This window comes from Larus michahellis, chromosome 6 (genome assembly GCF_964199755.1).
Source record: "Larus michahellis chromosome 6, bLarMic1.1, whole genome shotgun sequence".
In the NCBI taxonomy this organism is placed as follows: domain Eukaryota; kingdom Metazoa; phylum Chordata; class Aves; order Charadriiformes; family Laridae; genus Larus; species Larus michahellis.
The window spans coordinates 23,308,698-23,335,291 of NC_133901.1; the positions used below are offsets into that span (position 1 = coordinate 23,308,698).

The 26,594-nt window shown below is 37.0% G+C and overlaps 1 protein-coding gene across 3 annotated transcripts in view; it reads left to right on the forward strand.

Annotated features, from left to right (window-relative positions):
* COL4A3 (collagen type IV alpha 3 chain) overlaps window positions 1–26,594 on the forward strand; it is a 65,915-nt gene that overhangs the window by 2,845 nt on the left and 36,476 nt on the right. For all 3 annotated transcript variants that reach the window (XM_074591699.1, XM_074591701.1, XM_074591700.1), the window contains exons 2-15: window positions 11,296–11,352; window positions 13,972–14,061; window positions 15,789–15,833; window positions 16,321–16,365; window positions 16,661–16,723; window positions 17,473–17,526; window positions 18,351–18,377; window positions 18,976–19,053; window positions 20,070–20,132; window positions 20,630–20,665; window positions 20,781–20,822; window positions 22,204–22,281; window positions 24,402–24,464; window positions 24,734–24,790. In XM_074591699.1, coding sequence (XP_074447800.1) covers window positions 11,296–11,352; window positions 13,972–14,061; window positions 15,789–15,833; window positions 16,321–16,365; window positions 16,661–16,723; window positions 17,473–17,526; window positions 18,351–18,377; window positions 18,976–19,053; window positions 20,070–20,132; window positions 20,630–20,665; window positions 20,781–20,822; window positions 22,204–22,281; window positions 24,402–24,464; window positions 24,734–24,790 — 798 coding nt within the window. The remainder of the gene's footprint in view (window positions 1–11,295; window positions 11,353–13,971; window positions 14,062–15,788; window positions 15,834–16,320; window positions 16,366–16,660; window positions 16,724–17,472; window positions 17,527–18,350; window positions 18,378–18,975; window positions 19,054–20,069; window positions 20,133–20,629; window positions 20,666–20,780; window positions 20,823–22,203; window positions 22,282–24,401; window positions 24,465–24,733; window positions 24,791–26,594) is intronic.

The window sequence follows — 26,594 nt, forward strand, 5'->3', positions numbered from 1 at the left end:
TGCTTTCTCGTTGTTTCATTTTGTTTAACAGCACCTGCAGCTGATACTGTCTTGATGCACATGCACAATCCAGTTAATTCTGCTGTGTCTTGTCTTTTGATACCATCCACGTACTTCTTGTATGTGTTGAAATTAAACACTAATCTAAAAATTCCCTGAAATTTGCCATTTCAAATTACGCTAATAAGAAAAATACATAGGTCAAGTTCATTAGTACTGAATCAATACTGTTTCTTAATGGCATTGATCATTTTTATGATGGCATCACGTTAGCATGTGTTCAGAACAGGAAAAAAGAGGGTTTCTACTCGAGCAAGATTACTTGATTGCAAGTTAGCTGCACCTCATGTTACTACCAGTTTCTGATTTTCATTGTAATACAATTGAAATGTTGCATTAGCTCATAGGGTAAAGTTAACTGCTCTATATTCTGCGTTTGCCTCAGTCATTACTCTTTGCATTTTTTCATCGTGTGCTGCTGGCAAAGGAGGGGAGATATCGTCTCAAGCCTTATAGTCACTGAGTTGGTTTATTTGGGTTTTTTTGGCATCCCTTTTCTCACTTCTGCTTATTATCTGTGACTAGATGCAAGTGTTCATATTTCCTAATTAATTGCATTTTTTACAAGTGTTAGAATTTGTATGCAAATACTCTTAAATGTCTCTTCCTCTTCATGCAATATTTTTTTCCTAATTATATGCAAACTATATTGTTGTCACAAATAGATCTTAATACATGGTTCTGGAAAGAAAAAAATGCAGCATTCTAGCTCAGCCATGAGCATCTCCAAGGCTGGTGAGAATGGGGTGCAGGCTGAATTGCTTTGTTTAACTAGGAATCAAAATGTTGGAGGGACAAAGTGTCACAGTGAGAATTTTCCTTCTGTTCCGGCTTTTGGAAGCACCCAGGTTCTTTTGTCGTACAAGGCAGCTGAGAAGGGAAGATGTGCACCTGAATATACAAAAGAGAGTTCACTGAGCATGTTAGAAAAACAAGTCCTTTGTGAAGTGCTCTCTTTGATTTGGTTAATATGATCCCAGCACTGAAGTCAATGGGGGTGTGACTTTGATAATTTGGCCCAATTTATACTAGACTGTTCTGATCCTGATTGCCTCTATAATTAGTTGTAGTTCAGCCGTCACGTCCATAGAGAAACAGGCCAATGTCAGAGCACTGCAGAGCCATGCCTTTCCTACATGGCCAAGAGAGTTAGCATAAATTATCGTAGTTGCCCTAATGTTTGTGCATCAAAATTTATGGAGTTCTGCTGTCTTATACCACATGGAGGCTTGCTCTGATGGCCAAGAAATGTGTGCTTATGCGTTTGCTGCATCATACAACTGAAAGAAGATGAACCTCCTTAGGTGATCTTTCACACCTGTGACAACTGAACTGTTAACACTAGATTTATAGCCTTTTTCTAACAGATCTACAAGGTAAATACACATTTAAGCAGAACTCTGTAACTCAAGTTGTTTTGCTGACTGAATAATATCATTGAAATGATCAAAGTAGGCAGGCAAACGCTGATTCCTTCTTCATTTCATTGCATTTCATATAGATATAACAGCATTTTATTTTGAGATCTGTGCTAGCAATCTCCTCTGCAATACCTAGAGCTGATTTATCATAACACGTCTTTGAAACAAAATACTTTGCTGTTAAGTGCAGCTAGTATGGGATGTCCGGTCATCTGGTTTACTGTCACATTCTCACCCTACCGCCTAACAAAGTAATACTAGAAGGCTCAGTATGTTGGCATGGATTACAGGAGCCTAGGAGGAAGGTGAAATACAAAAAAGGCTTTTTTCTTCTTAGCTGTTTATAGCCCCAATCTCTCATGCACACAGTGGAAAAGCTCCATTTTGCCACACCTAGTGTATTTTTAGTTCTGTTTTCATTGTTTGTCTTTTTTTTTTTTTTTTTAACTTAACAGTTCTGTAACAGGGTACAAATCTCAAAGTTTTACAGATTTTTCCATTTGGTGTGGTTCAATTAAGGCTTTTTAACTAGGGCTTTATGCTGCAGATTATTTTGGAGGAAGCTGCAAGAAAAAGTAACGTAGCTTATTATTTTTTTTTTATCTGTGAAATCACAGAGCCTTTCAAAAAAGGAGAAACCAAAGCATGTGCAATTGTGCAATAACGATTCTCTGAACAAGCTACTGTTGCTTTCATTGCTATTTGCACCACTTAACAGAAGATGCACACCAGGAATTTTATGAATATACAAATATACAGGCCTGAGGAGACAACAGTTGTAGTGAATACCATTCCCACAGTCAACAGTTGGGAAGAAATACAAATTGTGTGATGTAATGCTAACCATACTATGGTAGGTAAGCAAAAATTCACTAGTTAAATGGTGTGTATTCTTTGTTATTAGATTGCTCTTTTAAGATGACCCTCTGTTAGGAAGGAAGAGCACGGATGAATAAGCTGATTAAACACCCTTAAGACTTTGCCGCACAAAACAAAATTCTGTGGCCTGAATTGCCTAATCTTTTTTTCCTTGTGGAAAGGAAGAATATTTATTTCTTTTGTCCTCATGTCCTGTTCATGGTCAGGAGAAGAAACCCATAGAGATGGGGTTTATGGGTTTGCCTTTGCAGATTTTACCCTCCCGAATGTATCATAACAGTTTGGTCCAGTTTCTGACAGTTCTTATAACAGAGACTTCCACGCTAGTGAGATTATTTGTAGAGTAAGATATTGGTCATTGTAAGTATCAAAGTTTTCTGTGTTTGAGCAGAGGAACGTAAACCATCATTCTCTCTGTTTAAAGATGGAGTAATTCTGTATCTTCTCTTTATAGAACAAAAGCAATTAACCCCCCTCCAAAAAAACCCCAGACATTCAATTGAGAGCCTCAACTTACAATTTTCCAAAATTGCACACAACATGCCAGCCCTATGTACATAGATACTGAGTAATTTCAGGCAGCTTCTACAACACAGGCCTTGGTGATCATCACTGCAGAGCTCACAAACTGAGTTTGTGAAAACATAAGGTGGTGGATTTTTTCTAAATTACAACACTTTACCTGTTTTATCCTAATGCAGTGATGATAACATGCAGGCACAGTGAAGATTGCTAAGCCCTATCGTTCTTGCGCTCTAATTCTTTATTGTCAGTGAGTTGGAGAGAAGAGAGGAGCTCCATATAATTAATTGTACTGTATCTGCTTGCACAAGAATATGGTTGGCACCATGGAAGTTGTATGTGGAACTATGAGCACAATGACAGAATGGTGTGCTTTCATAAGAATAGTATGAACAGTTATGTTATGGTAGTTTCTTGTAACTTCCATAAAGACAGCCTTGTTCACTGCAAAAAAGGTATGCTATACAGTATGTTACAAACAAAGAGTTGCAGGGTGTTTTACGAGTTTTGTTTTGTTTTTTTGGTGTTTGGTTGTGTGTTTTTTTTTCCCTAGGAAAGAATTCATTCCATTTAAACATAGGCAAGAGATACCAAAGTTCTAGGAAAACTTTGTTGCCATCTTTGTATCCTGTTTTACTTAAGTTTTATGTTACCTTTTTTTTTTTTATTGTGATAAATATGAATAGTTATAATGAAGAGATTTGTCTAACACCATAAAATTGTTATTATACAAAGCTCTTAGTGAGTAGGTTTTCAAAACAGTTTCAATCTCTGAAGTGAAAAAGGGTTTTCATACACATTCCTTTGACGTAATAGTAAGTCATTTAGATGTTCATCTACAGTAGTTTCTTCCATTTCTCCACATAGTTGGTTTGCAAATACCATTATAAATAAATTTTTATATTACATAAAAAGAAAATAATCCCTTCCAAAAGAACTCATGACAGCTTAAAATTAAGGATAGTAAGTAATGAAATTCTTCCCAAGTTCAGATAGAGACATGCTGTATGTTCACATTGTGCGATCGCAATAAGTTAGACACAAAATCCTGCTTCTGTGAAGTATTCTGAAAGTTTTTCCTATGATCATAAATGCTTAGGACTTCTCGCCTGAATCTCACACTGAAAGCAGCACATAACCAGTAATAAAAGGCCTATGTCACCAAGAAGGGATGTTGATTCAGTAGTTATTCCCATTACAAGTTTTTAATGGAGCTTATTCAACAACTGCACACTCTGTAGCATAACAGTTGTCTTCCACTGTGGCCTTTGAGATCCAGTCTCCCTGTGTTAGACATTATTGACCAAGTTGTTTATTAGTTAAAGTTACAGGTGTATTTCTTTGTAATGGAAAGTGAAATGAAATAATTTTTGTCAGGTGCTAGTATTCAACTGGTAGGCAATATGCAGTGAATTCTGATAGCACACATGGCTGTTAACAGGAGTCTTCTAAGGTAGGAATGTCTGGCTGCCTTCCGGTTCACAAGTGACTACACAATGTTTCAGAGTTTGGGAACTGACATATTTTCCTTCATCTCATCATCTCCTATTTCTGCTCTATGTTGTCTATACTTATTGAAGGCTTAATAATTTGGTTTTGTTGTACTGGTCCAGCAATCACTAAAAAAACACAAAGTTCTTTGTGGTCTTTGATAATTTTAATGAATTCATGTTTGATGCTTAGAATGCATGAAAAACTTTTAGTATACAGATTCTAATGGTGGGACTGGTATTTTGTTTTCATAGCAATGTTTTGGAGTGAGGGTACTTCATTCTCCAGTACCTTGTATGCTACGTGATGATTACAGTTGTGCAACATGAGGAATATGCTGCCAGGGTCACGTATCTACTAACCATGTCTAGATAGAATTACTGACTGTGTTAGTCCAGCTAAGTATCCTAACACACGTGCATCAGACTCAGAAAAAAGATTTTCCTTATATAGCCTTTTCCACACTGGGAACTCTTTTTCTATACAGCTCTGCTCTCAGATCCTCTGCTTGAGCATGTTAGAATACATTTTCAAAAAACATAACTGTGTCCAAGCTGGAAGCTTTAGCTATCACCATAGCATCCTTCTGAAAGTGCAGCATTTCACATCTCTGCAGCGTACCTACCTCAACACAACTCTGTACTGTAGATAAATGTTAAAGCAAAACTTTCCCTTTACTGTAATCTTAATGCTTTACAACTTCTTTTATTAGATGTAATAGAACACATGTAGTCAAGAACATTAGAGAAATGGGCCCTTTGTAGTTAAAGCACTATATTAACATTAACTATTTGAGCAATATTAATTCTATGTGCTCAGTTGTGGCTTATAGACACTGCTGAAATCTGTAAAGTGATTGCTCTGCACTGAGACAGCTCAGAAAGAATTTAGAAATCTCAGTGTGTCAGAAGCCCTGAAAATTCATAATCAAGACTCTTAAAGGAGCTGGCTCACTGATACATAATTTTTAATAGGTATTGGAATTGAAGAGAAACTACATAAAACTGGAAATTAGCTGATAATTCGCTTTTATTCGGAAGGGACCACTGTGATGACCTGCATATTTGTAGGCTGCTCAGGATACCTTTAATGAGGAGAAAGATGGAAAAGGGAAAAAAAAAAAAGACAGCATCACATAAAAATAGATCTTATCCCCTAAGTCTTATTCCATGTTTTGATGGAGTTGTAATTTAGTGATCCTTGAAGTTAGAAGATAAAGACCTAATGGCAGGATAGGTGAAATGCTAATAAAAATCAAGTTTAAATAAACCTTAAAAAAAACTTAAAGCCTTAAACTTAGACTTAAACTTAAACTTAGAACCACCAATGAAGGAAAGTGACAGCTTCACCACCCACTTGAGAGAGGATACGTGGGCTATTTTTACTGTCCAGAGTAATTAATGGATATCACTTGCACTGCTTTTAATTCATCTTAAAATGCCTCGTGTCACACAGTCATCTTTCATTTACATTAACCAGGATTTACCTTTGGAATCAGTGGAGTTCACCCATTAAATTAAAGACCAATCAGGCCAAAAGTGTAAACTTAAGCCCCACTGCAACCAGAGTACTATATTCCTACAGAATACATTTAATTTCATCTCAGCTTTTATATGAATGTCTTTATTACTCATCTTGTGGGGTCTTGATGTAGTCTTCATCTGAAACTTAAAGAAAACAGTACCTGTTGCCTGCAGCAGCACACTTTGTTGCCTCTCTGTCCTTCATGCAGTATTTTTAATACAAGTATATATTTTGAAATCATAGCTGACCTCCTCTGGTCTTCTGGATCTGGAAAAGCAAGCACATACTGTTCTGTCATCATATATGTCATTTCAAAAGAGATCAACGGAGAAATATTGGCTCATCATCGCCACTGGTTCATTTTTTCTGTTCCCCATCTTCCTGCCTTTAAACCATTCCCAGTATGACTGGACTGCCCCACAAATGCTATTGATAGAAATGCCTATCATTGTTTGCTTTTTCCCTTACATTAACACCTTTTGACATCCTTTGGCATATTCAGGTTTGATAACATCCCTAAGTGCATTCTCTGATATCCTTTGTATAACTAGCTCTATTGGCAAAGTGCTGTGAGCTATGTAAGATTCTGATAAGCCAAATTAAGTTGCCAGGACTACAGTGGTAGGAGTAGCAGTGCCATGCTGAATCTACAGTATGCTTTGTATAGGTGACAACATAGACTGTCGTATGGATTCAGTGGAGGAGAGGACTGGAACACTTTTTAAGCAGATGCTTAAGTTAGTCTCTGCGTTGAGGGCAGGAAGAGGTCAGAGCCCAGAGAATCCAATCCCATAGTGTACAAAGGGCAATTCAGTGTTCTAGATAAGGTGGCACCCACTGAACAAAAAATTAACCACTGCAGGAAATGTGTTTCAGCGTGTATTAAAGAACATAGAATATTACTACTATTACTCAAAACACTTTTGAAAGGAGCTTTGTATAAATTGCTCCAAGAAAGGGTTGGGTTTTTTAAAATTTTGGTTCATTGGTGAATTCATTTGATTTGTTATTCATATAATGATCTGGCTTTACCTGTTGGCCTAGACTTTTAGATAAAAAAATCCAGTGCCATCTACCGTATCTAAATATTTAAAATAAATGTAGGTGATTATTATAAAAATCACAAAACTGAAAACCATGCAGTAAACCTGTGGCTTTGCTAATGAATTTATTTATGTAGATGTTATTGTGAGGATTTTGAATAAACCATTAATAACTAATATTCAATGTCCTTGTCTTATAACCTGGCAATATACTCTTGTTTTGTTATGGTCCTTTGGTAAAGGAGCTGCAGGCATCTTACAAGGATGTGGAAATATCCAGTAGTGTGAGAGAGCAATGATTTTTTGGTTCAAGGCTCCTTTACAGAAGGCAGAATCTAATCTTACGTAAAAATCATATGCCAAAACATTCAGTATTATCCAACTAACCGACTGTGTAATGTAAAATCATCTTTGGTCTTTTCAGTTTAGTTTAAAGTGATATGCATACACAAAAAGACCTAAATTGATCTGAAAGCTTACTAATGGCAAATTAAACACATTCTAAGCATTTTGACTTCTGGAAGAGCAAAGGCTCTCTTTCTTTAAATAGTTTCATAACCCTTTTTCAGTTATGTAGCATCACAATTTTCTGCATGTTCATGCATTAAGTTCACATTGAATTATCTGTGATTGTAAGTTAAAAGTTTCTTCTGTGTTTGTACATATAAAGTCTTCTGCAGATTATACCTATTATAGAAGAGTCTTTTCATTTGGTGATTTCTCTACATGTTCTGAAAACTGCTTTGTATACAAATACTGTAAATAATCTGCTTCTAGCTTTACTTTCACAGGTAGAAATAAGGTGCAACTCCATGAAGGTCTATAGAATTATAATGGCAAATAACTTGTCCTAGGAAGATTAGAAGCCAGCTGTGGCTATTTCTCAGGAAAGCTCTGTATGGTCAGCCAGGATATGATCCCAGTTATACTGAGGAAATTCAGAGAATTTGGAATACCGTAAGCATTTTTTTCCTCAGTAAACAGCACCTTTCCTGGACTCAGACATGTGTCTACTAAATCTTTGCTTCAACAGTTGAGATTGATGAAAAAATGGCTCTTGTAGGTCTTGTAGTTAATTTACAGTGTTCATATGCAAGCCTTAAGAATGCAGTAGCTCGAGTCACTCACCAGCCCTGTACAGTAGTAAAAGGCAGCGCCTGCAATTTAAGACTACTTTTATTGTGTCCTGTGTTTACATCTTTCCTTGGGATGCTGAACATTGAGCAGTTAAATGTTTTTATACTGCTTAGCAGAGATGTACTCATAGCCTGTGTCAACTATTTTGGAGAGAATATGTTGGGAATGAAGGTACTGTTATCAAATAGGGAACAAGAAAATTGGTTGTCTTACAGACTATTCCAGATTTATTTTGGGATATGTGTCACTTTATCCTCTAGTATTTATACTTAAAGGCTTAGGATATCTTTCATATAACTTGGTGAACTTACATTATCCAGTGCCAAACTGATAGACCTCAACAAGAATAAATCAGGATACTGTTTGTTGTTAATTCTGCACTAGTGTTTATTCTTGTGTCCCTGGTGATATAATCACATTGATTAAAGTAATAGTAAAGGTAGCAAAGTCATATGGTTTCTGTTTTATAAGACACCTTTGTTTTCCAAATTTTCTGGTGCAGTACCACTTGAATTCTAGCTGTCAGACTAGGGGAAGAAAGAGTCTTCTTTAAATATGCCAGAGAATTAAGTATTTAATGTTTGCAACTCTCTAGCTTGAAACACCGTAATCATCATACTGATCTGTCTACAGAGCACAGGCAGACACAATCATTTCTTGGGGGATTTGCTTTTCATGGACAACTGATTCTCATTTCTCTTTTATTTTGTAAATGAATGTTTAAATAGCTGTTCACTGGAGGCATATCCCCTGCATCTATTTTTAAATTAATAGATGGCATCGTCATCTCAACTAACTACAGCTATCTGAAAGACAGGCAGCTACTGTCAGTAATTTTCTAGCCCATAAGAACAGCAAGTACTTGCAACATCTCCGCAATCCTAAAAGGGGCACCTGAAGAGACTGGAGGAGTTGTTCCAAACTATATGTCAAGTTTCCTCTGTAGTCAATGGAAAGAGACCAACACCATGGGCAATGTAAGAAATCAAGGCAGCTAGCTGATACTGCATACCTCAGTTCTGGATGATATAGATAGAAGAAATTGATCGCAGCTTGTGGGAAGAAAAGATACTTTTCAATTCTGTAAAATGTTTTACCTGAACAGATTGCTACAGGAAAACTTAAATTTAATGGCAATCTGACGTTATAATTTCAAAATGTAATGGAGAATGTTTTTTTCCTCTGACTTTTGTTTTCTGTTTTTTGAGAATGCCACTGGAAAAGTTACAAATTTGGAACAGTGCTGCTGTTGTATTACGACCAGCTGTAGGGGTTAATTAATTCTGTCTTCAAGATCTAAATAGAAAGCTCATCTCATACCATCTTAAAGGCTTTAATCTTGTAAGAAAAAAAAATTACTTTTCTTCCTTATTTTCTAAATTTTATGCAACTTAGAAAAACATCTTCACAACCTATCTGTGATATTTGTCCCTTTCTTACTGTCTGTAGCTGTATCATAGCATACTGTCATTGTGAGAAACATATATACTAAAGTGAGAGGATAAACTGAAATAGCTCTCTTTCTGCAGCGGTACAATTGAAAAAGTCATTCAACAAGAGCTTCAAAAACAAAGGAAAGAATTTAAGTGTACAAAGTACAAAAGTATACAATAAATGCAGTTTACTCCACATCTGTATGAAATATATGGCTTCAGTAACCTCAGTGATACTTTATTATGTATAATATTTATGTTAACAAAGAATTATTTTTTTTCTCCTCCACTCCACTGAAATAGGATATATCTACATGAGCGTAGAAAAGTCCTTTGCAGTTATCCCAGCTGGACTGGGCTAGCTCAGGTACTGAGTGCAGGATAACTGGAGCAGGAGCAGGGCACAGAAGGATTAAGTGTTCTCACATTCACCCAGGATCTCAGATGTGCTTTGCTGAGCTCCCTGACACCGCGACTACCTAGTACATAAGCTAGCTAATTTAGTCATGCTGTCCATCCGATTCTATACTGAATGTCCTTTTTTGGGTTTGTTTGTTTGTTTCACTTAAGTGTGACCAATAAAAAACTCAGTATCTCTTCAGACTTGATTAATCATTGAATTTTCCCAAATTGTAGTTGCTCCCAGATAGCTATGCCATACTCCAGCAGGAGAGGTCACAGACTCAACACAGCCCTCCAAGGAGGTCTTTGAACTGCAGGTTCACCTGAAGGCACAGACATGCTGGTAGCAGCTACAGCCCAGGACTTGCTGCAGGAGTGGGGATATCTCTCTGTGAGGGATCGCACTGTGACACAGCTTGGCTCAGAAAACCTCCAGAATTAATAAACAACAAAGTTGAGGGTCCTTTGTAATAGTATTAGGTACTATAAGCCAGGGTCAGGAAGTGAACGCAGCTACAAAAAGTCAGAAAATTATTGATTAAGAGATTAAAATAAAAATAATATAATTGTAATTAAAACAATATCAGTATATGTGTTTGTTTACTATAGTAAGTTTTTTAGAGAATCATCAATTAGGGCAAGAAGATGATTGAGGGATTGGAGCATCTCCCTTATGAGGAAAGGCTGAGAGAGCAGGGGCTCTTTAGCCTGGAGAAGAGAAGGCTGAGGGGAGACCTTATTAATGTTTACAAGTATCTAAAGGGTGGGTTGAAGGAGGATGGAGCCAGACCCTTTTCAGTGGTTCCCAGTAACAGGACGAGGGGTAATGGGCACAAGCTGGAACATAGGAAGTTCCAATCAAATATGAGAAAAGACTTCTTTACGGTGAGGGTGACAGAGCACTGGAACAGGCTGCCCAGGGAGATTATGGAGTCCCCTTCTCTGGAGGCTTTCAAGACCCACCTGGATGCAGTCCTCAGTAATGTGTAATGTGCTTTAGCAGGGGAGTTGGACTAGATGATCTCTAGAGGTTCCTTTCAACTCTGAAATTCCATGATTCCGTGAATGTTTAGTGCTGAGAGACCAAATTCTTGAATTTTACACTGGTATTATAATCCTGGTGGTGTTAAGTATGGCTTCTTGACCTTTACCGCAACTATAAAATTAAACTAGTGCCCTTACCTGTCTCAAAAGACAGTACAAAGGAATAATGAGCTCTTTTCCACTGTCGTGAATTGACACTCTTCATGAACTTTTTTTTTAAAGTTGTATTATCTGTGAAATAATTACCTTATTAAAACCACTGAGATCTCATTTGCCCCTCACCAAACAACACAATGAGAAAAATAGTTTTGTTATAAAGTTTGTCTTTTTGTTTTCCAGAGCTGTGTATGCAAAGGTAAAAGTCCCTGCTTTTGCGATAGCATGAAAGGTAATAAGGTAAGAACAAATATATTTTTCCTTTTTTAAGATTAGCTTATCCCTGGAAATTGTTAATACATTAGTTTAGTTGATACAGTGAGTGAATTTATTGTGTGACAGTATTCTGTCAACAGAGTCTACAGGGAATTGTGAAAGGACACACTGTTTAACTAAGAAGACTTTTAAATCTATTTTTTTAAAATGCATTAGTTTACAGCATTGCATGATGTTTGAACACCAACAGAAGTACAACTGTCCAAAGCACTAGGTCCCTTTCATAAACTCCTAACAAATGCCCACAGATACCATTACCCTGGATGCAGCTCTCCTGTTACAAATTTCATAATGCCATCAAGAGTGTCATGTTCAGTGCTTCCCGCTTTCCATCTTTGGACCTTGCCCATCTCCCCCCTTTTTCCAGTTTCTGAAGGAAAGCTACATGCACTGGTATCAAACAGATAAATCTCCTGCAGACCGACACAGGGGATGAGTTTCTGGGTCCTAATCGTGAATGCCTTGCCAGTAGTGAGGGAACAGCATCAAATCCATCAAAAGTAACAGAGCCGCAGCTCTGGCTGTTGCCAGTAGTAGCTTGGCAGAGGCTCGGAGTGGCTTTTATACAAACCTGAATTACGCAAATGCCAAAAATTCTTTCAAACTCCTGTTTGTAGTTGGAAAAACAACTGATTCACAAATGAAAGGGGCATTATTAAAGAAGTCATGGTTGTAATCCAGGCTAACTGTGGACACAGTGATTGCCATACAAAACCTTATCAGCAGATTCCAGATGTCTATACAGAGTTACGGTTGTGATCAGTCCTACTGATCAACATATCTGATTGGTAAAGAATTACTCACAACTTTCCTCCTGTACCTTTATTACCAAGAAAAAGCGTCATATTGCATCACAGTAAACACTGCTAGTCTTGCCTTTAGGAAGCTTCATTTCAACGGTGGAGAAAAGTTCTCTCAAAATATATATGCTCGTTATTAAAACATGTTTTCATGAGTGGGAAAGGAGAATTCTTATGTCTTTAGTAAAATCTTGGTGCTTATTTTTCATGTTTTTAGTTGGGCTAAGCTGACTTTGTCCTAACCAGTAAACTTGAGAGCAGTTGAAAAATTAGAAAAAAATAAGCTGCCCGCTAAAAGGGAAATATTAATAAGAATGAACGCACGCAACTTGTCTTGTAACAGTTCCATGTTAAGGCAACTGAACAATTGGTAGCTAAGAGTTAATGATTGTTTACACAGATGAAGGACTTCGGTCGTTTTTCCGTAAATCAGTACTACACTCCCTCCAGTGGCACGTCTTGGTATAGCATTATCCTTTTTTGCCTTTCTTTGGACGCTCGTGGATGAAATAAATGATTTGTTATAAAACGCTATGCCGGCATTTGATAGAGATCTCACAGACACTTCATAATGCAATTCTTGTTTGGATTTATGTTAAAATATTCTGGGATTATTTTCTATCTTTTAATATCATTTTTTTTAAATTCAGAACCTATTTAAAATCTGGTAAATTTGTGGGATTTTGAGGGGCAAGAATTGGTGGAGGGACAAGCCAAGGTATTTTGACTTCCCCAAGACTTCTTTTGGGTCCTATCTTGTACATTGAATAATAAGATACCATAAATTCTGTACAGCAGAATTCCAAATGCTTTTTTGTGTAACTCTCCCCTGGTAAAGCAATCAGAAAATTGAGAGAATCGATAACCCCATCTTCTCTCTCCCAAGTCATGGTGTGATGTAAAAGGTCTTGAACAGGCAGCTCTTCACTGATGTAAAATTGAACATGCTAAATTGCTGCTATCTAAAGAGCTGAAACACCTTTTCTGTTCTAGGCTTGTTCAAGTTTCTAGGCTTGAAGCACTTTATTTTAACTAAGATAAGAATTGCATCTTCATTATATTTAAATAAAAAACTGAAAACTCCCCTTCCACTGTAACTTAGCCTCCTATATTCTATTTGTGTAGCTTTAATCTTCTCTGTTTCCTTTACCAAAGCTGGTTTGGTTATTTCAACTTGACCTTAAAAAACACATGAAAAAGTAATGGGGTGTCTTAATCTCTGAAGCTCAGAACAATTCTAAAAAGTTATTGCTTAAAGCAAACTTCTTTTATTCTATCTGAATGGTTTTGTTGCAGTTGACTCACACCGTTTCTTTGCATGGGTTGCATGAAGAGAGGTATTGATGATTTGGAACTGACCTTGCTGTACAGCAGCAGCCAGCTGCCATTAAGTTTGCCAACTGCAAATCAGGGCTGCTATAGTGGATTTGGATTTGTTTTGCTTGTAGGGACTAAACATGATATAGAAATATTAACAAGGAATATGTATAAGCTTTCTTAAACTTTTCATGCTGCCAATTAACTTCAGTACTCTGTAAAATCTTGAGTACTGTTGTCTTCTGATATCTTCAGCCATACTTATGAGTGTCTTCCTCCAGTGGCCTAGACAGCACATAGGCTGGGCCACAAAAACAGGTCAGTATGGGCAAGGGTAATTTATCTACCACAGTAGCAAACAGATTTGTAGGTAAGAGGTACTGAAAGTAATGAGTGCCTTAGAAATAAGATACCAAAAGGAGAATTCATGGATATTTTAAGAACTTCATTCTTTTAATGTTTACAGGGTGAAAAAGGCTTTCCTGGTGCTCCAGGTCCACCTGGTCTTAGAGGCTTTCCTGGTCCAGAAGGGCCTCCAGGACCACAGGGACCAAAGGTAGGTGTGTATATGAGACAGAAAGACACGCACAGAGAAACTACCGTGCTTGACTGTGAAAGTGAGCTACGACTGGGTAGCGCATTCTCCTTTAGAAAACCAAACCAAAGCAAAACCTGTTTCAGAGTCATGTATTTGGTGAGGGAAGTTGTGTGCTCACCAGCTGCAGTGGTCATTTTTGACTGAGTTGAAATAGCTGATATGAACATGGACTTTTGTTGTCAGTTGTTCAGTGGCCAGTGCTAAAGCACCTGGACTGAACTGCCAGAGGCAATGAACATGGGTCTAAATAAATCTTAGTAGCATAACCTCAATTTTGTCTTAGCAATATACTTTGACATCTATTGATGGAAAGAGAGGAAATAAGCTATTGCGAATATGGCAAACAGATTTAAGAAAATGTGAAGGGAAAGATCATTTTTAAGATAAATTTTCATTGGTTTAGGAAATACTCAGTTGTCTGCAGTATGGAGAGAGTGACTTCGGTGACTTGGGCTTTCTTTCTTTCCTGTGTACCTAAACTGAGGCCGAATATGAATTTTCAGTGACTCCTGCACGAGCAGAAAAAACAAATTGCTCATTAAAAAACATTTTATTTATATTTGTCTTAAGGAACAGCATTCCTGCTGTCACCGATAAATTGACTCTGGTGAATAAATCATTTGTGTGTAAATATGATTTACACTGAACTCAGCCGCAGTATAAATCAGGAAGGTACTGCCACAATCACATTATGCCTAGGACCTGCACTAAAGTGTCTCCAGCACTGATCTATACCTTTAAACAAATGTCTTTTATAGTTTTAATTTGTTTGAGTATTGTTGCATTATTCTGTTCTGTCTCATTTTTACAATGCTTTGTGGAACTGATGCTCATGGTGGATCTCTTACATGTTGATGAGCTGTTTATTTGAACTCATTGAAAAGTGTTTAGTAGAGCATTTCCCTTTTAATAAGTGATAATAACTTCTGCAAGAATAACAAAAAATAAGGATAATTTATCTAGCAAGAACATCTCAGTTAGCCTGAGTGCCATCTATTGTAGTGTATTCCAGTTAGTTTTTCCTATTCAATGCCTGTTCCTTATCTTAAATGAAATGTTGCCCAGGATTTTAGAAGCTATGCAGTTCTGTACATTCCCCATTTCCTTTCTGGGAACAATAAAAGTTTCTTATTATCAGTAAAGCTCTAAGTGTCTTGAAACAATTCTAGCAGGTTCTGTCTAGACTGTGCTGTGGCATGCTTTGCTGTCTTTTTTTTGGCCTTGCTTTTCCATCCAGCTTAGCCTCCTTCAACCTGCCCCTGGCTTTCCTTTCCATGCACAAGCCATAGATTAGGGTGGCTGGTACATGCATATACCTGATCATTACATGGACATCACCCATATGTGGGAGCATTCCAGCTTTTTCCTCACAGGGAAGCACTTCCAGGTCTCACAGCTTGAACAGATCCATAGCAACTGCTTTCTCAACAAACCCTGACTGTTATTTTTTTGACCTATGATGAGATATATCCCCTGTAAACACTGAAAGGGATGGCAAGATGCCACGATTTATGCAAGTTGTATTAAATGCTTGTTTGCTTTAGTGTCTGTAGTAGGCAAATCATGTTTACATAGTTTCATGTGCACATGTTGGTATTACTATTTAAAATATTGCATGTCTTCTTGACATATGTGTGTTTTTTCTCAATTATATTGAAGTATGTTGTTTTCCATTTGTGATCTAGGGTTCTCCAGGGCTTACCGGCTTAGTTGGGCCCAAAGGCATACGAGTAAGTATTTATGTTTTAAACAAACTTGTGTGTATTAAATATCATTAAATGCAAGCCTGGTTCAATAATTTGTGAAAAATAAAACCAAAACATTATATATGATTTTAAAGTATTTTTAAAATGTATGACCTGGACTATGCACATGCATTATCTGGTTTTTAGAACTTTTGCCTTTTTTGCTACACTCTATGTATAGGGTTCATGCTGTATGTATTTAGTGTTGGGGTGTGCTATGAAAAAGTCAGACTAGAATTCCATGAAGAGTTATTTTATTGAGTTTTTTTCTGCATGCAAAAGGAGTCTATGTTAACAGTGCATAAGCTACCATTATACTTGGTTCAAAGTCAGAAGGGTTAGAGGAAATAGTGATCTTTTGATACAATCATACTTGCATTCATTTGTCTTATGAATGTGATCAAAAGAAAAACTGCATCACGAGCGTTTGCTTAACATTTGTAATATTATTCCTCTGTTTTTATACCATTAGGGACTCCCAGGACTACCTGGATTTTCAGGTCCCCCAGGCCTTCCAGTAAGTAAAAATGACGCTGATTTAACCATTTATCTCTTACTACAGTCTTCCGTACACAATTATCCTCAGCCAAATGTGCTCACGCTAGTCTCAACGTCAGCATTGTCTCTGTCAATTAGCTTAGAGATAAAAATCTTAGCATCAGCAATTCTTACTCATTGTAATGATTTAAGAACACATTGTAATCTGTCAAGTCTTGTGAAACACTGCTCCAACATAAACTCTTTCAGTGTTGCTGCAGGGTAATATGAATGTGCAAAAACAAAGCTTGTGTCAATATTGCACTTCTTTTTAGGGTGAACCGGGAACTGTTGGTCCTCCTGGGCGCTCGGGTGTTCCAGGATGCAACGGCACAAAGGTACAAACCAAACTGAATGTTACAGAGATTGTGTTTGGCTATGCTTAGGAATGGCCAAAAAGCATTCTGGTATTCCCCCCTGATATACAGTAACTTTTATTTGTTGTGTTTTGTGACTTTATCAACTACAAAAAATTTGAATCGCAAAGCTAGAGAAAGGAAAAGTGCTGCCTTTTTGTTTAAGATAGATAGTTAAATAATACATGCTAATGACCTTTGCTAAAAAGTTAAGACCAATGTTTAATATTTTGACGGATAAAACTTTTTTCATTAAATCCAGGAGACCTAACTAGTTTTGTTCAGCCTGTCCTTCGGTTGAAATAGAAGAGATAGATAGTTAATTAATTTTATTTCACCAGTATCTACCTTGCAGTTGACAATCCATAAGTCCTGAAATCAATTAAAAGAAAAGGCTTACTGTAAGTCACAGGTTTACTAGTTTTCCTTTGCTCTATGAACAAATGCTTCCAGCATTCTGAAAGAGGGAGTCAGAAGAAAGCCTGCTACAGAAAATCATACATTTCTAGTAAAACAGTGAACTGATCTGACATAGGTAATAAAACCTGGTGTCTGGAATGGAAGTCAAGACCCATACGGTGTGGCTGTGCCCCTTTTAGCAAATATGGTGGTAATGCAACTCACAATTTTAGTATGATAACATAAAAAACTTCTTTTCTAATCACATTTGCTAAAATCAGACCAAATAATAAACAATAATATGCATTAACAGTCACTCTTACTACTTCCAGGGCGATCAAGGTTTTCCAGGTCCTCCAGGTAGAAGAGGTGCTCCAGGCATTCCAGTAGGTGTCTGAATTTCATGATTGTGTACATTTCTACCTCATAAAGCCATTCACTGGAGGAGTGTAGAGCCTCACGTTAGCTGGTATTGACAACAGTTGAAATATATAGGTATCCCCATTTTATTAATATGAAAACTGTGTGGTAAAGAAACCAAAGTTAAAAGTAACATTTTATTGGCTGCACGTTGGGCCTCAACTTCTTAGTTAATGAGCGCCTGCAAATTCACTGACTGGTGTTAACTCTTTAGTGTCTCAAGGGATACTAATGAAAATTTGCCACTCACATCTCTAAAGGGGTCCAGTATATATTTAATAGATTGCAGTTTCAGTTTATGCCTAAATATCTTGGAGGATATGGCCTAATTAAGTCAATAAGAACCAGGAATTAAACCCAGAACTTCTTATTGTGGCTGCATTGCTTTAACCTTAGGATTTGGGTTTTCTCTGTTGAAATGTGTTTTTAAAAGTAATATCTAAACACATGGAAAAGGAATGCTATCTATCAAGTTCCAGTGGCTTCAAATCTAATAACTTCTAAACATGATCTTTACTTTACTAGTTTTCTTGATTTTATTTATTAAGGTCAGGCTTCAAAACTGTTTTGCCTTCACTTGTAGAGTTGTGAGACTGGACTACTTTTTAACAATATTCCCTTTCTTCTTAAATTGAAGTTTGGCATAGTAAACATGTACCTGGCGATACACCATGTCCATGAAAATAAATCGCTTCAAGAGCACTGAGCTTAGAGAATGTTTAGAATGTGTCCTTTCACCATGGTCTCTCTTACTTTTCTGTTTTAATAATATGCTTGTTCTTCTCCCTAGGGTATTCCTGGCATCAAAGGAGAGAAGGTCAGTTATTTACACCATATTATGTGAAATGTTTATTGGTGATCAACAGTTGTGTGTATGTTCACTGCTGGTAAAGAGTTCTTAAGGTCTTAATTCATGGGAAACAGAAGGTTTACTTTCCAGAAGAAGCAACTACAAACTTTGCTGCTTCGTCTGAACTAGATGTATTCACTCCAGATTACAAAACAGTTTTTTCCCCTTTAACTAGTTATTGCATGTAATGAATTTAACTCTCAAGCACACAAAGAACTAAGCCCCATCCCCAAACAGCATATGAATTCATATAGAAATCTGTAGATGCACTAAAGAGTATTTTAAAGGGATAAAAAGTACCAAAAAAATTTGAACGTTGGGACTGTGGGTAAGTAACATAGGTATGTCAGAAATGAAGACTGCTCCTAACAGAGAACTGGAATGCCTGAAAAGGGTATATTCTGCTTAATAAAATCTTTTTTAAACATAGAACTATCCATAGAGGATAGTTGACATCATTATGCAATTCTGATGTTGTTTATTTCCTTGCAAACTCTATTAGATTTGTTCCACTACAGACTTCTACAACGTAACTTTTTATCTTCCTTTTTATGTGATTGTCCAGGGGTGCCCTGCAGAGGTATATAACCAAGGGTATGGTGCAAAAGGTGATCCTGGATTACCAGGAATGCCTGGACTTCAGGTAATTCAGAATTAATTCAGAATATGAGATAGATACATACATACATATATATATGTATATAAAAACCACATTATATATAATGTGTGAGTGTATGTATATAAAATATTTTCATGTATTATATTTTTTATATAGATATAGTATTTTTTACAATTATCTCACTCATTTGCAAACCAGAAAATAATTCTGTCTTTAAAAAATTATTAACTTTATATAATCTGATTAATACAATATATTCAGAGTCTTTCTTCTGACTTTACAAAACAGAGTACTCCAAGACAATAGTAATTAATTTTGCCATCAGAACCAATATTGTCCATTATGTGTTAGTAAAGTGAGATAGGGAAATCAGGTTGCAGACAAACAACAATACTTTAGAAATGGAGAAAAACTGGTCATAGATTTAGGGGTTTACCTCTACATATAGAATAGAATAGTTCGGTTGGAAGGGACCTGTCCAACTGTAAAAATTACCCAGGAATTAAGATTGAACAGATTAGACCAGCTCAACCTCTAGAGGACTAACAAAGGACAGTATGATCCATATTTTAAAAATGGAGATTAATAAGAGAAGCCAGAGCAGACATTTATTTTGACTGTTACAATAAATGGAGGACATTAAATTAAAAGTAAAATCAAAATCTTTATTTTTCCATTTCTTTGAAAATGAAGTTTTAAGGTATAGAATTTATTGCATAGAATATTCAAAAGAATAAAGGCTTATGAGGGCTAGCAATAGGACTATAAGGATTATGAGAATGTCCACAGATAAACAGGACATATATCCTCACTTGAGTAGTTTAATTTTACAGAAGATATGTTTTCCTCATGTTTCAAAACATACGCCAACCAATGAAGCAGTGAGAAGGAATTATACTTCTGTGTAATCCTGGCACATGAAAAGGAAATACAGAGAAAGTGCTGCTCCTCTGTTTGTTATTCATTTCATTGAACTTAGTGTTGTGGTTTGCTCATAATCTTGCCAGGAGATTTATTCCTGTTCCTTTTTTAATATGCAGGGTGCCCAGGGTGCTCAAGGATATCCGGGAGAACTTGGACCACAGGGCCCTCCAGGACCTTCAGTGAGTATGAACTTATGTCTCACTTGTTACTTTAACCTTTGATTTTCCCAGAAACCTATGGAATTACACAAACGCAATTACCTGCCTCTCCCAGACTTGACTGAGATCTAGAGGCACGTGTATGCAAAATCCATATCCTTCTACACACATCTGATTATTTTTTTTTAAGTTTCTTATTTTCATGCATGATAATTTCCATGTTTTCAGAAGCATCCTTGTCCATGCAGGCATAACTTTCAATTTTCAAATAATTACCCATAAATTCACTTTAAATACTAATGTGTATAACAGTAAGAGAGACGTGTGCTTGCAACTACACTGTATAAGCATTCTGTCACCCACTCACAACAAACTGTGGTTGTAAAGGTAGAGGAAAGAATAAAAATAGTGATATAACTCACATGAAAATTGGGTACTTCAAAACACCTACGTTGGTGCTGAAGATTGTAATGTTTTAAACTAAGGAAAGTTTTGGTTTTTTTTTTCCTTTTTTATAGGGCATGCCAGGAAAAGCAGGACCTCCTGGACCTAAGGTAGTCTCAGATTGGTAATAAAAATGAAAACTTCCTATTACGTGTAACATCAATTAACTCATTTTATAGGTGCTTTTAAAATAATAAAAAATAATATTTGGGGATTTTTTTACAGGGTCTTATGGGACTGAAAGTAATAGGAACCAAAGGAAGGAAGGTAATTGTATAAAATGCTTAAAACATTTTTCAAGTTTTATTTCTGTTTTCTGCTTTTTCTGATATACTGTGGTGAAATGCGTGGAAGTCTTAAGTCTTTTCTTGGAAAAAGGAAACCTGGCAATTAATATCTAAGGACAAACTGTTATCATGTAAGAGTCAATAATATAAACTTCCTGATAGAATGGTAGAAACCTAAGAGGAGCCAGTAGTTAATATTTACTAACACATAGCATTAAAGTCATTTATATATCATTTTCACAGCGTTTCTAAACGCTTATCTAAGCATGTAAACATTGGTAAATATATAGCACCTGTAGACTCACAGCTTCTTATGGCTAACAACTTTTCAGTGTCAGCCTTTATGATGCCAGAAAACCTCACAGATTTTGAATAAAAATTGGATGACTTGTCATCCATGTTCTTACTTTGTATCCTATATAACTGACATCAAGCTAGAAATGACTACAAATCCATATGTGGGAGGACCCACGTAGTGAGTCTGAATGTCCTTACAGGATGCTTTCAACAGCTTGGGGCATCTCACAGTTAGACTAACCTGCACAGATTCGGCTGTGAACTGAAACAGCACTATCTCACAGTGGGACTGGTTTTAACTTTGTAATTGCCACCAGGAACGTGCTAAAAGTTTCCTGGGAAAATTTCTGTAAATAAAACTGATTATTCATTAACATTAGCTCAGGTGACCAGGGAGCATCTTGCTTCCAGATGATAGAGTGATGCATTTTCTGCTGTTAGACTGTTAGAGTGCACACAAAGGCATTCCACTGGCTTAAAATCACTGGGAATTATGGATGTTGTTTTGTTTACCTCCACAGGAAGGATCACATTTAGGACTTTCCCTGTTCTAAAAGATCCTTAATGAAAAAGTGTACTGCAATATTAATGTTTTTGGTTAAGAACGCATGAAAGCTAATTTTATCTGTCAGCACTGTTACAATCATCTCCCTGTAATACACAGATTGCAGTTTTGAGGATGTCACCAAAGGCAGGGCATGTATTTTATTGATTGACTTAATCTAATTGAGAGAAAAATTATAATCAAGGCGATATTTTTATTTGATTTAGAGTTAAAATGGTTGTATAACTTTTAAATAAATAGTATTAAAAATTTAAGCTAGATGCTTTAACAGAAATCAGCATATGCATTTTTATATCTCAGCTGAGAGAAGGTGGTCATAGTAGTCTTATGTCTTCCATATGCCTTTTTTATTGGAAGATAAATAGCAAGCAAAGAGAAATGTTAACTGTATTAACAGCTAAGTGTAATGACAGACACGATGTCAAAAGTATAGCAATAGTAATTTGAAATAATAAAAAAGACTGCTTGTAATTGCTCTGTTTTTCTTTTTTCTGTCAAGGGTGACACTGGGTTAACTGGACCCCCTGGACCACCAGGAACCGTTATTGTGACATTAAGCGGACCAGACAACATGACGGTAGTAAAATTGTTAAACATGACATTCAGATTAGCGATTTTACTACATTGTAATTTGAGAGGACATTTTCGTCCTCATTGTGCCCATAACTTTTCCTTTTACCCGTCCTAACATAGAATCATAGAATGTTTTGGGTTGGGGGGGACCTTTAAAGGCCATCTAGTCCAACCCCCCTGCAGTCAGCAGGGACATCTTCAAGTAGATCAGGTTGCTCAGAGCCTCATCCAGCCTGGCCTTGAATGTCTCCAGGGATGGGGCCTCCACCACCTCTCTGGGCAACCTGTGCCAGTGTCTCACCACCCTCAGTGTAAAGAACTTCTTCCTAATGTCTAATCTAAACCTACCCTGCTCTAGTTTAAAACCATTGCCCCTTGTCCTATTGCTACATGCCCTTGCAAACAGCCCCTCCCCAGCTTTCTTATAGGCCCCCTTTAGGTGCTGGAAGGCCACTGTAAGGTCTCCTCAGAGCCTTCTCTTCTCCAGGCTGAACAACTCCAGCTCCCTCAGCCTTTCCTCATAGCAGAGGTGCTCCAGCCCTTTGTTCATCTTCATGGCCCTCCCCTGGGCCTGTTCCAACAGGTCCATGTCCTTCTTGTGCCGAGGGCTCCAGAGCTGGACGCAGTACTCCAGGTGGGGTCTCACGAGAGCAGAGCAGAGGGGGAGAATCACCTCTCTGGGTCTGCTGGCCACACTTCTTTTGATGCAGCCCCCTACTTCTGGGCTGCAAGTGCACACATCAAACGCTTTTCAGACTTGTTTAGTTAGATACTAAGCTCTTCTTAGAGTGTGTCTGTACAGCCAGCTCAGCTGAGGCCTGTGTATTCACGTGCACATCTGCACAATGCCAGTGGAATGCTAAATGCTTATTAGTAATCCACCTGCTGTGGATCTCTCAGTACATGAAAAGTAAATCACTTTTAGCTTCACCAAATCAACATGGATTTTCTGAATGGGTATTAAAGCCACAGCTGTGGCCCTGTCAGGGTCAAGTGCCAGGCCACCCCTGGGCCTTGTCACTGAAAATATCAGGACGGAGCTACCAGAGTCTCACAAAAGCTTGCAACACATTCATGTACATTTCGTGGTTTATTTTCTCATTGTTTTTACTGGAACCCTAGTAATCATGGAAAGTTTTGGAAAAACAATGAGTACTGGAGAAACGAAAGACTCTGGTTCAGCTTCATGTTAAGTATTGCTTTCTGAATTAAAATTCTTGCACTTTGTCCATATATAGAACTTAAGCAGCAGTAGTTGATACACAGTTCTAAGTCTTCACGTATTAACAGAACAAGACTGTGACTGTTTTCCTTATTTAATTTGCATCTAATCCATGGAATTATCAAAACTCTCTCTCTCTTTATGTGCTAAGGTAAAAAGTGAATTTTACATCAAGACTGTATTGAGGAGGGAAGAGAAAGATTGCAGAAGCAAGGTTCAGCTTTCAGGCACAGCAGCTGCTCTTCCCTGTTTAAATCAAATGTGGATGACCTGGAACACTTCCCAGTCACAGCTGTGGCAGTGTGTCATAGGGGAATGGCGATTTTTCAGAGACATTGGGCGTTAAGGTTTAAAACCCTCTCAAAGCTCCTTAAATAAATAGTTTGGGGCATGTGTCTAACCAGGTAATAATTAGGCAGTCCATAAACTTTGTCTTTACAATGACATTAGGATGTGTCCCAATACATAATAGTACTGCACAGAAGGGTAATCTAATCTTGAGCCCACAGAGGCATGGATTGCATGGGTAGCCACTGCATTTACTGTACCTCCATTACCATGGAAGTAACTGTAGCTCCAGTGAAACAACTAAGGTTTATTTGTTTTTTTCTTGTGATTTTTTTGCCGTTTCTGGGGATATTTACTCCAGTCCCCTTGCACGCAATCACAGGTAGGTCGTTTTGAACTCGCTATGTTCAGAGCCAGTTTCTTTTTCAAACATCATAGACTTAGGCAGAAGTGCTGATAGGAAGTTTCTGTTTCTTAGTCATTTAAGTAGAACCATTCTGCTTAAAGAAGCTTGCTGGTAACGTAAGGATTTCCTATTTGTAAAGCTTTGAGTGTTACGGCAAGCACAGAAAAATTCAAGAGACCATATTAAATTTTGCTTTTCTGTGTAATAGGACTTGAAAGGAGAGAAAGGAGAAAAAGGATCAAGAGGACTTCCAGGACCAGTGGGGTTTACAGTAAGTGACCAGAAATAAATCCTTTAAATCCAGATGTTCAGGCAGCACCACCTAGTAAATGCTACTCTTTAGAGTCCAGTATTTACAGTACTTATTCTAACTTTTAATGAATAGAACTAATGAATACAATAGAATACCTATTAGTAGCATTCTAACTGTACTTTATTTTTATGCTTTTCTTTAAAAGATAACAAAATCATAAAAAATATATTTAAATTAGAAAATGTGAGTCTTAAAAGATGTGTATCTTGAGGGTGGTTTTGTTACAGGGGCCAGATGGTGATTCTCAAAGTGAAAAGGGTGACCAAGGAGAACCCGGAGCACAGGTAAGTGCAAACAATTGAATACACATATGTTAGTCTTGTCTTAAAAGCAGTTTTGCACTAGTGTTGCTCTCCAGTTTTTGTTTCAATGCCACTCAGAGTGAATTTTCTTAGATTCAAAAGCTCTTTCATCCAGTGAACCAGACTAGAGAGCTGAAAGTTAAATAGGCTCACATACCATAGGCTCACGTACCATAAGTACATGAAGTAGGGGTCAGTTGATGGTGGATGCACTTCCCTCTGTTTTGCTGTAAAGGTTCTACTGTTGAAACTTAGTTTAAAAAAAAAGTGCTCTTCTGAACACATACGGGCTTTAGAGTGCCAGCGTCTATGTAGAAGAGAATTAAAAACATTGGCTTTACTTAAGGCAGCAGACTTAAATTAGTATGCTCAACCAGCAGGTATGTGGAGACATGAATAAAGTTGTCATAAGAGAGTTATTCTGTTAACAGGATAATATGAGAAAAAAATGATATGTTTATTTTAAAAACCATACACATTAAAATATAATTTACTTGAGTATATCTACATTTTGAAGATAATTAAATAAAAAGTTAGGACTTTGCATTGAAATGGCTTCCAAATAAAAACTAACAAATGAAAGATGCATGTTCTCAGTAACTAAAACTGTTTGAATTCATAACAGTTTACCTATATGTAATCAGGGGGAAAAAAAATCAAAATGTTCTGTGACAATTGCTGAACAAAATATTTTGATTCCAAACACATTTTGAAAGCAATATTAAGAAAAATAATTTTCAAATGAAATATTTGATTCAGTACAACCATATGTCTTTGGAAACTTTCCCCATACTTCTTGTGGTTGCAATAAATTTTCTTCAACAAGGAAAGGCAGCAAGACAAGACCAGTACTACCTGGAGACTTCTCTTTCGTCAGTTGTATGGTGCATAATGATGATGCTATATAGCAACTTGAATGTTATTTTTATTATTCCTATACATTATGAAAACTTTAATTTCTGTTTGAGTCACTGGTGTAAAGTACTAAAAGTTCTTGATATCCAATGTGTGTTACTCTTCCTCTCTCTTCTGTGTTTCTTCCATATTATGTCTTCTGTTTGCAAAAGCCCTGTCCTGCCATGCAGAATTTTTTAGAACTCTTCTTAATTGACCTCTCCCTCCCTTCTTTGTCGAGGAAGTAGTAGAGCACCCTTGATTTTCTGCCTCTTGACCTTGAAGAATGCTAAGGAATTACAATTTGTGTTAAGACATTGACTGCCTGTGTATTCTAAAATGAAAACAAAATGTTTCCTTTTGCTATTGGAATTGTATCGGTGATCACAAAATATCAAATTTCATTTTGTTCTGTTTCTCTTATCATTTTCGTCCCTTCTCTTCCTTCCCTTTGTCTTCTTTTTTTGGTGTTATGAATTGCTTAATGTGTATTTTTGCCACAGTAGATACCAAGACCCCAGCAGAAAGCTTCCCACTGTGCTGTGCACCATAGAAAACAGCAGATACCTCTGGCACACTGCCTCCTTCTATTTTCACTTCTCCATTTATTGCCCTACTTCCAATACCTTTGAAGTGCCCTCCCTGTTCTTTTTCATGAAATGATTTCACTTTAAGTCATCTCTTAACCCCATTTTGTGTAAGAGAAAAGTTTCCCTTCGGTATCTTTCCATGCTCACCATTAGAAGGGCTGCTAGCTGCTTCATTGTTTTATTGTTTTGTCATTTATCTTGCTTCTGCAAGGACCTGATTTTGCACCAAGCTTTCTGCACTTGTCTGGCACTTTGTGCTGGTGAAGTGTCTGCCTCAACTAATCCTCCACAGGAGGAGGAAT